The 12,772-nt window shown below is 38.1% G+C and overlaps 1 protein-coding gene across 1 annotated transcript; it reads left to right on the forward strand.

Moving 5' to 3' along the window:
- The first annotated feature begins 5,806 nt into the window (after positions 1–5,806).
- On the forward strand, positions 5,807–12,168 carry MRPS30 (mitochondrial ribosomal protein S30). Its single transcript, XM_062211800.1, has 5 exons — positions 5,807–6,400; positions 7,748–7,893; positions 8,628–8,733; positions 9,597–9,773; positions 11,804–12,168. Exons 1-5 carry the CDS (start codon positions 5,836–5,838, stop codon positions 12,076–12,078), a joined length of 1,269 nt encoding a protein of 422 aa, XP_062067784.1. The 5' UTR covers positions 5,807–5,835; the 3' UTR covers positions 12,079–12,168.
- The last annotated feature ends 604 nt before the right edge of the window (positions 12,169–12,772 follow it).

The following is a 12,772-nucleotide window of genomic DNA, read 5'->3' on the forward strand; positions in this document are numbered from 1 at the left end:
CATCTGGGTCTCCATGTGGATGGCAGGGACCCAAGTCCTATCCCATTATCTACTGCCTGTTAGGTACATTAGCAGGAAGCTGCATTGGAATCAGAGCAACCAGGACTTTCACCAGGCACTCCACCCCAACCAGCAGCTTAACTTGCTGGGTCACAATGCTTAACTCTGTTACCTACTTAAAAACAAAAACAAAACCTCATTTTTATAAAACATTTATTTATTTATTTGAAAAGCATAGTGAGAGAGAGAGAGCGAGATAGAGAGAAAAACCAAGAGAGAGATCTTCCATTTGTTGGTTCGCTTCCCAACTAGCAAAAGCCTCCCACATGGGTGACAGGGTCCTAAGTGCATTGAGCTATCATTAGCTGTCTTCCCAAGCACATAAATAGGAAGTGGAATCAGAAGTGGAACAGCTGGGAATTGAACTGGGATGCTAGTATACCAGCAGTGGATAGGCTGTGCTGCAATGCCAGCCTCTACTGTCTAGTTTAAATCAAACTTAACCAAGGGAGTGAAAAATCACGGAAGAGGTCTCATTTCATAGATCTGTGTCTGTGTGTCTGTTAGTGTGGTTATAATTTCCAATCATGCATATAGACAACATTCTGACTTTGTCAAAATGAGAAATTTTATCTTCATTTTTATGTGTCCCAAACTTTAAACACTACCATCACCGTTCAAAAATATAAACTCATACTTTTCAAGTTCATAGGAGGGTATTTTCCAGGTTATTTCCATTTACGCATTTTTTTCTTATGATAAACCATTATAACATGATAGTTCAGAGCATTTTATAATCATCATGAAAAATATCAGTCCGCAAAAACACTTCATGTTATTCTTGCTGATTTTGGCAATGAACAGGGGTGAAAATTTTGCTTTGAACAGTGTTTTCCCTTTCATTGCTGAGAGTATTCAATGATACAGGAGTACTACTGATCAGTTAGCCTAGTGAATAACACCTGGGTTTTCTCCCAATTTGACTACTATGAATGGTGCTGAATCATGTGAACACTTTTGTGTAAAAATAAATTTTTATGGGCAGGCTCTGTACAGTGGGTACAGCTACTGCCTGCAGTGCCAGCATTCCATATGGGCACCAGTTCAAGTCCCAGCTGCTCCACTTTTAATTCAGCTCCCTGCTAATGGCCTGGGAAAGCAGCAGAAGATGGTACTCAGCGGGAGACCCAGAAGAAGTTCCTGGCTCCTGGTTTCAGATTGGCTGTTGTGGCCCTCTGGGGAGTGAATCAATGGATGGAAGATCTCGCTCTCTGTCTCTATCTCTGTCTCTAACTCTGCTTGTCAAATAAATAAATCTTAAATTTTCTTTATTTCTCTGACATAAATGTCCCAGGGATACAACTGCAGGTCATTTGATAGTTGAGCTTTTTTGTTGTCTTAAGGAAGAATTCATTATTTTCTATTAGTCTTCATGAGGATTTAATACTGTTACTATCATTTATTTTAGTCATTCTGATAGGTGTGTAATAAAATATTATTTTGGTTTTAGTTTCCATTTCCCTCATGGTTGACAGGTTGAGCATTTTTCATGTGCTTCTGTACCATCTGTACATATATTCACTTTGATAGCTATTTTGCCCATTTTTTAATTAGTTATTTTATTGATTTTGGGGAGTACTAATTTACATAGTCCAGATACATAATTTGAAATTATATTCTTTCATTCTGCAGTTGACTCTATTTAGAACTAAGTCTCTTATGGAAGTTAGGAAGGTTAAAGGAGGTCAGAAGAGAGTAGGGCCCCAGTCTAAAAGCACTGATGTCTTTGTAAGAAGAGACACCAGAGGGCTTGCTTTCTCTACATTGTATGGAAGCACAAGGAAAAATGCCCTCACCCAATCCTGACCATACTGGCACCCTCATCTCAGACTTCTAGCCACCAGTACAATGAGAACATAAATTTCTACTTATTAAACCACACAATCTGTGGTATAATGGCAGCCCAAATGAATACCCAGAGAAATTCTTTCAAAATCCCATGTAATATGATATCCCTTTGAGTAGAATCCTCCAGTGGCTTTCACTGCTCTCAGAGGAATAAGAAGAGTTCTATCAATTTTAGCAAATGCCTCTTAAGCCCTTAATGCCTGGTTCCTTCTCTTTTTTTAGCCCTGTTTCCTACTACTTTCCTTATCCATCATTTCATTCAACCATACTAGCCTTCCTGATTCTTGAAACTACCAAACTTACTCCTGGCTCAGTGATGTGCACTAGCTGTTTCTTCTGCTAGAATTCTCTTTCCCCACTATCAGCATGGGTCACTCTTCAGTTCCTAACAGTCTTTGCTTGAATGTCAACTTCTCAATGAGCACTACTCTGTAAACTTGAGATTGCAGGCATCCTCTGGCTCCCCCTGGTCTCCAGGCTGCACTGATGGTCTTTATTTCCTCTGCTCTTATTTTATTTTTCATAGTCTTATCCCCTTAAAACAAATTGTATTACTTACTATTATATTTTATTGTCTGTCTCCTGGTTGAAGCATAAGCTTTTGTTTATTTGGCTCACTAAGTATCCTGAGCACTTAGGTCACTCCTTAACATAAAAGGTACTCAATAGTCATTAAGTAAAACTGACTGAGGTATGCAATCTGGGTTCCAGTCCCATTCTCTTTCTTAATGCTTATACCTTAGGCCTCAAGTCTGTTTTCTTGGCTGTAAATAGAAGATTTAGATGGTATTAGAAAGAAATTTCCATGATTCCAACTTGGCCCTTTCTCATTAGTATGTTCTTTTGCCAACTGCTGGCCTTAAATCACCTTCCTTCTGGTTCTGCACGCTCTACCACTCACTAAGCATTCTCTTCTTCTTCCCACAGCCTCCTTCCTTGATCCACAATGTTGATAATGAGTAAACTTTGGATATATACAAATTATTTTGACTCACCAAAAAAAAAAAAAAAGCATAAAAGTAGTGAACCAAATAAGTGAAAGATTTCTTCAAAGAAAATTATCAAACATTGATGAAAGGACACAAAAAAATGCTTATGGATCAGAAGAATTAAAATATCTACACTACCTAAAGCAAGCTATAGATTCAATGCAATCCCTATGAAAATATCAATGCCATTCTTTACTGAATTAGAAAATGCATTTTAAAATTCATATAGAATCACAAAGACCCAGAATAGCCAAAGCAATCCTAAACAAGAAAAATCAAGCTGGAGGCTTCAAAATACCTGAATTCAAACTTAAAGTATTCAAAACTGCATGGTACTGACATAAAAACCAATATATAGACCAATGGGACAAAATAGAGGACCCAGAAATTAATTCACATACATATAAACAACTGATTTTTGAAAGAAGTGCTCAGACCACACAGTGAAGAGTAATCTCTTCAACAAATGGTGCTGGCAAAACTGGATTTACATAGGTAGAAGAATGAAATTAGATCCATTCTTCTCCCCATATATAAAAATCAACTCAAGATGCATAAAAGACCTAAATTTAAGACCTGAGACTATGAAGCTGCTAGAAGAAAATGTAGGGGAAACACTGCAAGACATTGGTGTAGGGGATGACTTCTTGGACAAGACCCCCAAAGCCCAGGCTACAAGAGCAAAACTAAACAAATGGGACTACAACAAACTCAGAAGCTTTTGTACAGCAAAGGATTTGATCAATAGAATGAAGAGGCATCCAACAGAATGGGAAAGAATATTTGCAAACCACCTACCTGACAAAGGATTAATACCTCAAGATCAGCAACTTGAAAACTCAACAGCCGAAAAACAATCAATCCAGCTGAGCAATGGGCAAAGTATTTCAATAGACAATTCTCAAAAGAAGAAATACAAATGGCCAACAAATACATGAAAAAAATGTTCAACATCACTAGCCATCAGGGAAATGCAAACCAAAACCACAATGAGATATCACCTAATGGCTAAATCCAAAATACAGAATAACTGATGCTCTTGAGGATGTGGAGAATGGGGGACATTTATACACTGTTGGTGGGACTGTAAATTAGTGCAGCCACTGTGCAAAATAATGTGGAGATTTTTTTTTTTTAAGGTTGAAATACACTTGCCATATGATCCAGCAAGCCCACTACTGGGTATATACCCCAAACACTGGAACACAGTGTATCAAAGCTATACCTGCACCACCATTTTTATAGCAGCACTGTTCACAATAGCCAAAATTTGTAATCAACTAAGGTGTCTATCATCAGGTGCATGGATAAAGAAAACATGAAATACACACACACACACACAATGGAATATTATTCAGCTATAACTAAAGAATGAAATTCTACCATTTGTAGCAAAATGGACACAACTGGAGGACATCATGCAGTGTGAAATGAGCTGGACCAAAAAGATAAATATGACATGTTCTCCCTTATATGTGGGGGCTAAAATTAAAAAAATATATATATGAAAGAATAAAGAAGTATCTGTGCATATCAGTATTGCTTCAAATACAGTTTTGTAAAACCCTGTTTTATATCTTTATCAAACCAGTGGTTAAGGATGTTATACTATGGATTTAATGATACTTAAAATTTACTGTATATGGGTTAAATGGTTATTTTTCTATTCAATTATCATTTGTAGCCATTATCTAGCTAAGCAGGGATTCCAACCCAGGCACTCTGATACAGCATGTGTACCCCAAGCAGAATGTTAATCTTAATGCCTGCCTCTGAGGTACATATTCTAGATGTCAATTTAATAGATCTGCAACTTCACAACTGTGCTTTTTTAACTTAAATATCTACATAGTCATAACGTTCTTTTTGCAAAAAAATATTAGGTTTTCAAAAACCCTCAAGAATTAGTGTAATAAATCCAAGTCAATTTTATGGAAGTTCCTAATTACAGGAGAACATTGAGAAAATACATCAGATTTCCAGAAATGAGCTCAGATTTGAGTAATTTTGGTGATTTTTAAAAAAAAACATATTTAGGGAACACTACGTAGAGGTAGTGCTTGGTTGCCGACGACACTAAAGCAGTTCCTTCTTAAAGGAGCTCACAGATTAGTAGGGATCAGTTCATCTTGAAATAATAATGCGCTTTAACAAAATTTAAATATCATTCTTCAGTAGTTTTTTTTAAATTCCTTTTTTCTCCTCTAAGTAAAAATATATTCCTTCACTTAAAAAAATGAAATACATCATTAATTTATGTATAAGCACAGAAAAATACATGGAACTACTTCCCAAAAGATCTACAGTGGTCACACCTGAGCGATGCCAAGCATAATTCTTAAATACGTATATCGAAAACATGAGGTACTTTCAGAAATAAGTTCTAGCTCTAAAAACTAAAATGTGAATGGAAGGGGAGAGGGAGCGGGAAAGGGGAGGGTTGCGGGCGGGAGGGAAGTTATGGGAGGGGGGAAGCCATTGTAACCCATAAGCCGTACTTTGGAAATTTATATTCATTAAATAAAAGTTTAATAAATGAAAAAAAAAAAAACTAAAACCCAACAGCAGCGTGACACAACACGAACGAAGCCAGGGGATTTACACACGGGCTTGAAGTCTCCGCGCTAAAGGTTCCCGACAAGAAAGCAACCTTGGGGGCAGCACCTGCTATTGGGAGATTTTTTTCCTCACAGCCAGACCCGCGCAAAACCCAGGGGCTCGGCACTTCAGCTTTTCCTCAGCAGTCGCTCAAATCCGCGACAAACTTCGCACACGCGATCTCATTGGCTAAGAAACCGATGAGGTAGCGTACGCCAGGACCACTAAGAATCAGCCTCCCCAAGGCGGACTCGGATTTTGCTTCCCGATTGGTCCCTACGGCAAGAGCGCAGGGACAATTGCTGACGTTGACCTCTGGGCTCCGGGTCTGTGGGCGAAGATGGCGGCGGCCAGGTGCTGGAGGCTTCTGTCCCGCGGTCGGGCTCGGCCACTCCACACCGCTGCCGAGGCCGCCGCCACGGCTCTGGAAACGAGCGGCCCGGATGTCGCGGCGCGGTACCCGCCGATCGTGGCCTCCCTCACAGCCGACAGCAAGGCGGCCCGGCAGCGGCGGGTGGCGCGCTGGCATGCGAAAGCCCACGCGGCCGAGTCGGTGGACGAGAAGCTGCGAATCCTCACCAAGATGCAGTTCATGAAGTACGTGCTTTACCCGCAGACCTTCTCCCTGAACGCCGACCGCTGGTACCAGGGCTTCACCAAGACCGTGTTCCTGTCGGGGCTGCCGCCGCTGCCCGCGGAGCCCGCGCCGCCGCTGGACCTGGCGGCCTTGCGCGCCGCGGCCTGCGACTGCCTCCTGCAGGAGCACTTCTACCTGCGGCGCCGGCGGCGCGCCCCGCTCTCCCAGGTGCGCGAGGCCGTCGCCTCGCCCTTCCTGGACCAGCTGGTGGCCGCTCTCATGGGCCTGCTCAGCCCGCACAACCCGACGCTGGCCTCCGCCGCCCTCGGTGAGCTCCGGGTCCCACGGCTGAGCGGGCAGATGGGGGTGGCGCCGGGCCACTGCGCTGCGGGTTTGCGCGTTTTACCTTGCTCGCTGTCGTCTAGTCCCTGGGTGCCCTGCCGGGCGGCCTGCCGTAGGAGTCTGGAGGCGGTGTCCGGCTGACCGTGCAGCCTGCGCGCCGCAGGCCTGCAGCCCGCGACTGCCTAGTGAGTGTCCGGCCTAGCGAAAGTGGTCATGGAGAGAAGGGGCCACCGGAGAGTGGGACAGGTTACCTTTCGGCTCTCCAGATGCCGTGTGTGACCTTTTGTAAATTCACTACCTTACTCGTTTACGCTTTCTATTTTCAAGACGAAAATTGTGGAAATAATACTTAAATTGTGAGGTTTAAATGAGATGTTAACCAAGTAGCTAACATTGAGTGTATTACATGCCACGTCCTCTTCTAAATTTTATATGTGCCAACCAGTTAATTCTCACAGTAATCGTTCATAGTGGGTAGCATGTTTTATGTTTTATCAATTTAAAGAAAAAAGCCCAAGGGGAGAAATGTTAAATGTGTCTAAAGCCCAATAGGTAGATTGCCAGGTCAAGATTCAAACTCAGCAATGCTGAGTCCCCAGTAAACAACCGACTACTTACATTAGCTGTTCAGTGAAAACATTAAAAAATAATTAACACATGGGCAGTGTTAAAAAAAAAAAAACTGTGTATCTCATGCATTCCTCATTTTATATCTACCACTCTGGGTATTTTAATATTATTGAGTTAATGTAATTTGGGCTGTATATTTGTGCTCAACTGAACCTTGTAGTGTGCGTGATACTTTCCTCTGTTGGGAAGTGGTCATGGACTTGGACCAAAGATTGGTGACCTAGAAAATTTATTTTACTTTGTCAAGACCCAGGTTTCACCAGGGTTTTACCAGGTTCCTGTAAAATGGGATGATGACAACCATTATATGTCCCTTTTAGAGTCGCTGTGAAGATTGAATTGATTCCTAATACAGCTCTAATGTCTCTTAAGTTTTTTATTTCTGATGAGTTGTATTCTTATTAGTCTAATTTTCTTTGAATTTTATTAACTGAGAAATCTCTTTGGTTACAGTATTCATAACAGAGGCACATCATTGATTATAGACAATAAACTTTTGAGTTGTAAAATAAATTATATTTAAGCCATTTTCATTGAAATTAAATTACTACGTAACTCATGCCTTTATCTGACAACAGAGTAATTTTTAGTATATTTTTAGATACAGTCTTTCATAAGTTTGTATCCCTAAGTGTTCTTTCTCATTTTAATAACCAATTTATTTAAATTATCTAATGAGAATATTTTTAATATCTTTTAATAGATTGTAAACGCCCAGTTAACTTTTACTGGTTGCGTGATGAAGAAATTATTTCCAAAGGGCATCGAAAAGGTAGAGTTGATGCATTGCGATACCAAATAAATGATAAACCACACAACCAGATTCGAATATCTAAGCAGCTCCCAGAGGTAAGGATTTATTGCATATGTATATGTATTTGTTCACCTCTAATGTAGAAAATGTCATAGCCAAACTAGGTAATGCCCTCAGGAAGTTAAAATGTTTTTGGTGGATCTCTTACCTTTCACATTTCTCTTGAAGACATATCATCTGAAAATCTTTTTTAACTATTTAATCTGTGAGAGAATATTCTGCAAAGATCAAGTAATTTTTTAAAGTGAGGTTAAAAACCAGTTTTCGGGACCATATCGTTTTTTCTTTCTCTTCATATGAAACTATGGACAATGGTTTATGGTTTTAATTTACACTAGACTACATTAACTAGTTGTAAATAAAAGGATTTTTTACAGTATAAAGCTTGGTCATTTTATATGCTACAGTTCTTTTGGAGAATTGCCCCTGTTTCTATGTTAGGAGTGCGCATACTTTTTATGTAAAGGTCTAGATAGTAAATATTTTAAGCTGTGCTGGCCATACGTCTCTGTTGAAACTAATCCTCTCTGTTCTTAGATGTAAAAGCAGTCATATACAATATATAAATGGCTGTGTTGTCATAAAACTTTATTTGTAAAAGCAAGTGGCAGGCTGCATTTGGCCTTTCATTAGGATGGATGAAAGTGTTATCAAATCATCTTGTCAAACTACCTCATCCTAAAATTTTAAATATAATAATAATGTGAGTAAAATACATAGATACTAATATCCTTGTTAATTCATTGTGTTTTTTTCTTTTTTCTTTCAGTTTGTGCCATTGGATTATTCTGTTCCTGTAGAAATCCCAGTTATAAAATGTAAACCTGACAAACTTCCCTTATTCAAACGACAATATGAAAACAGCATATTTATTGGTAAGTTTTCTTTTGTGATGTATTGTGCGGTAGATATCATGAAAATGTTATGCAAATTTGGAGCATTAACTGTAATGAAAAATTCTTGATGACTGAGAGGTTCAGATAGTCCATTAGAAACATAATTCTTAATCTTAATCTCAATTGCAAACCATGGAAATTGGAAAGAAAATATTCTCTCAGCTTAACATTGACATTTGACTTGCTTCTACTGAAATAGAAGTATTTAACTGTTAACAGAAAAGTTAGGAAGTTTTTTTTTTTATATAGAAAAATGATATGTCATTTTAAAATTGAAAATGTTTACAATGTTACCTGTGTTCACAATTGGCATTTTACTGAAGCATCCCACATGGGTGGGTGCCATGAAGGATTTAAAATTAATAAAACCTGAATTGTGCCCTCATGTGGCTTATTGTTTTACATTTTTTCCCCTCTGTTATTAATTCTTACCTGACTTGAGAATTTTTTTAAAGAAAGTTATATACTACATTTCCAGAACTACTTGATAGCAGTTCCTTTTCAGTCATTGTGGTCTTAAGTGCTTGTGTTCTCTGGTGAATAAGACAAGGGTATTAACAAAGTTCCTAATGATGTCTAAAGGGCTTGGGAAAACCAAAAGGGTAGAGAATTGAAATAACTTTTACATCTATTCTTTTGACTTAGTCTGTATCATAGTGAGCTTTATGAAAACTGTCAGAAAAAAAATGTGCTTTCCTGTAAAATTTGACTTTATTACTAATTTTTCCGTTTATGTATTTTGAGTACTGAGCACATGATGGATACGAAAGATGAGTTTGAAACCATACTAAAACATATTCTACATATGCATTGCACTAAAATGTTTTTATTTTGTTCTATAGGCTCAAAAACAGCAGATCCATGCTGTTATGGCCACACACAGTTTCATCTGTTACCTGATAAGTTGAACAGGGAAAGGCTTTTGAAACTGAACCGTGCTGATCAGATAGAAGTTGTTTTTAGAGCTAATGCTATAGCAAGCCTTTTTGCTTGGACTGGAGCACAAGCTATGTATCAAGGTAAAGCTAATTTTATAGTATTGTTATTCCTTAAAAGTATTTATGACATTCTAAAAAATTAATACTTCACATTGTTTTCTTTGGGTTAAAATGTAGGCTGAATCTGAACACTTAGAAAGCTTTTCTGTTGGCACAAAATCTGCTTGCTTTAAGTCCAAAATTAAGCATTTTACATTTGAAATTTTCAGGTGTCTCTTTTGTAATTATTTTGATTTTGCTTTGACCATCTCATGTGTGAAAACATATTTTTCTGGTGGTTTTCGCAAGCATTTCGAATACTAAAGTCAACTAAGCCAGCTCTTTATAGGTGATAATAGTATTCTGATGGTAGGAAAGGATTTGTTGGATTACATTTTTAGATAACTCCTGGCTATCTTATAAAATATCTTTAAAGACCATGTCCAGGATTTGGATTAGGAGATATCCATTCATTCAGTAAATAATGAATGCTTTCTATTTGCCAATCACTATTGACTTTGGAGATCAGTACTGAATGAGACAGACACTGTTCTCCTGGAACTTATACTACAGGGAGGGAATAAAAGATAGTAAGTATGTTATATTTTCAGCTGATGGTAAAACTCTAGAGAAAATATACTAAAAGGCAGAATGACTTTTGGAGATGGGTAAATTATATGTGAGGTGGAATTTATTTACACAGAGTCATTCAGAGGAAGCTCTATAATAATGACCTTTGAACAAAGATCTGAATGGTAAGGAGTTATCTGCACAAGTATGAGCGAAGGCACTTGTAGGCAAACATAGAAGTCTCAGGTGGAAACATGCTTTAAGTGTTTAAGGAATAATATACAGGATGGTGAAGAAAGGGAAAGGGGAATGATAGAGACTAAGAGGAAGAGAGGCCATATCCTGTAGGACTTTTAGATCCCATACTGAGGGATTTGGAATTTATTCCAAAACCTGAAGTAATAGAGTATGAACTAGATTAATCATATATAAATATCCAGGAGGAATTTTTAATGCAGATTTAGTTATTAGCTCACCTTTTTCCTTTATGTGTACATTTTAACATTGTGCGCAACTATTGTTGACTTTTCTATGATAGAAGTGGAAATAGTAGGCAGAATTGGAATAAATGAGAGGTAACTTTTTTGATGTTAGAATGACACTATTTATTCCTATAAGGCAAAGTACTTAATTTTACAGAGTTCATTGGCTACTTCCATTGAGGATATTGTAAAATATGCATGGGGAAATAAAGGTGCTACTTGGCCTTGGCAGTTGTATCTGAAAGTGTAATAGTCTGTCAGCCTGGAACAAAAAACAGCCAGAATATTTGGATAGTAAAGGTGTTAAGGTTTCCTGGATCTTTATGGCGTAAGACTTGTGAGACAAAATGACAGCAGCTCAAACAAAAACAGTTTTGAAATATGTAATGGAAATCTGAATTTATCTGAGGATGCTGTTGAAGTCCTTAGAAAGGCAAGTTTTTTCTGAGGATTTTTTTTTCCCCAAATGATTAATGAAATAATTTTTGGTATAGAAATGGAATATAAGGTTACTGTAACACACCAAACACTGGAATAAGGGAAAGGGTTTATTGGGGGAAACCTGACAGACCAGAGGGAAGGAACGAAGGAGGAAAAGAGGGAAAAGGAGAACATATGAGAGATCAAGAGAGAGAATGAGAGACAGAGAGAGAGAGAGATCAGGAGACGGAGAGAAAGAGCCACGTGTTCAGGAACAGGTCCTTTTAAAACTTTGCTGGGGGATGGGCAGGGAAGTAGAAGCAATGAATCCCATTAAGATGGGGGTGGAGCTGATACCCATGGTTAGGCCATGTGGCCACTTGGCTTCCAGCAAGGCTAGAGCCTAGGATGGTGTCAGTGTGTAGATTGCACCATAGATAACTGCCATTTTACTAACTGCTGAAAGGGAAAATTTGAGGTTTTCAGGAATTGGGTAGGTAAAGTAACTAGAGGAAGTATTTAATAGCTTTCTAGTGTGTTTGTTTTGTTTTCGTTAAAAAAAAAATAGAATGTAAATCTTAGCATAACTTTCTTCTACAGGATTCTGGAGTGAAGCAGATGTTACTCGACCTTTTGTCTCCCAGGGGGTGATCACAGATGGAAAATACTTTTCCTTTTTCTGCTACCAGTTAAATACTTTGGCACTGACTGCACAAGCTGATCAAAATAACCCTCGTAAAAATATATGTTGGGGGATACAAAGTAAGCCTCTTTATGAAACAATTGAGGACAAAGATGTGAAAGGTTTTAATGATGATGTTCTCCTTCAGATAGTTCACTTTCTACTTAATAGACCAACAGAAGACAAATCATAGTGGTTGGAAAACTAAGAAAAAACACTTGACTTTGGACTTTGGAAATATTTAATTCCACTAGAGGAACAATAAAAGGAATTTTAATGATGATACGTGTAACTGTCATATATTCTGTGTTAATACGTGATTAGACCTCTAATTCTATTCAAAGTTGTCTCTGAAATGTTTAATTTAAGTAAAATACAGTGATTTTAAAATTATTTTATTTATCTACAATTAATTGCTACACACTTGATCTTAGCCAAAAGGCCGAGAAGCGATTATAATTAATTGCTAAGACTAGTCGAGCTCTCTTCAATACCTTAATGCTAATTGTGATGTGATTTTGAAAATAATGTAAGGCCAGTAATTCAAATACTTGAGACTGTGTGGATATTTTGTTACATTTTTATTTTTTATTAATAAAATAGTTAAGACTATCAGCCTTACTTAAACCTCTTTAAAATAGGAGCAATATTTTGCACATATTGGGAACAGGTACATGACTTCCAAGATTTCAACAGAACTAGTAAATTGAATGCAACTTAGTTTCTTAGTGTTTCTTTTTCTTTAAGACATTTATTTATTTACTTGAAAAGTAGAGTTAACAGAGGAGACACAGAGATCTTCCATTCCTCGGTCCACTCCTCAAATGGCCACAACAGCTGGGACTGAGCCAGGTAAAAGCCAGGAGCCAGGAGTTTCATCTAGGTCT

Source organism: Lepus europaeus, chromosome 15, assembly GCF_033115175.1.
Source record: "Lepus europaeus isolate LE1 chromosome 15, mLepTim1.pri, whole genome shotgun sequence".
Classification (NCBI taxonomy): domain Eukaryota; kingdom Metazoa; phylum Chordata; class Mammalia; order Lagomorpha; family Leporidae; genus Lepus; species Lepus europaeus.

What these genes read in the sequence shown, in the direction of transcription:
- MRPS30 (XM_062211800.1), top strand. Translation starts at nt 5,836, where the DNA reads ATGGCGGCGGCCAGGTGCTGGAGGCTTCTGTCCCGCGGTCGGGCTCGG. An exon ending in TATCTAAGCAGCTCCCAGAG is followed by an intron (nt 7,894 to 8,627) that starts GTAAGGATTTAT and finishes TTTTTCTTTCAG; the next exon opens with TTTGTGCCATTGGATTATTC. An exon ending in AGCACAAGCTATGTATCAAG is followed by an intron (nt 9,774 to 11,803) that starts GTAAAGCTAATT and finishes TTTCTTCTACAG; the next exon opens with GATTCTGGAGTGAAGCAGAT.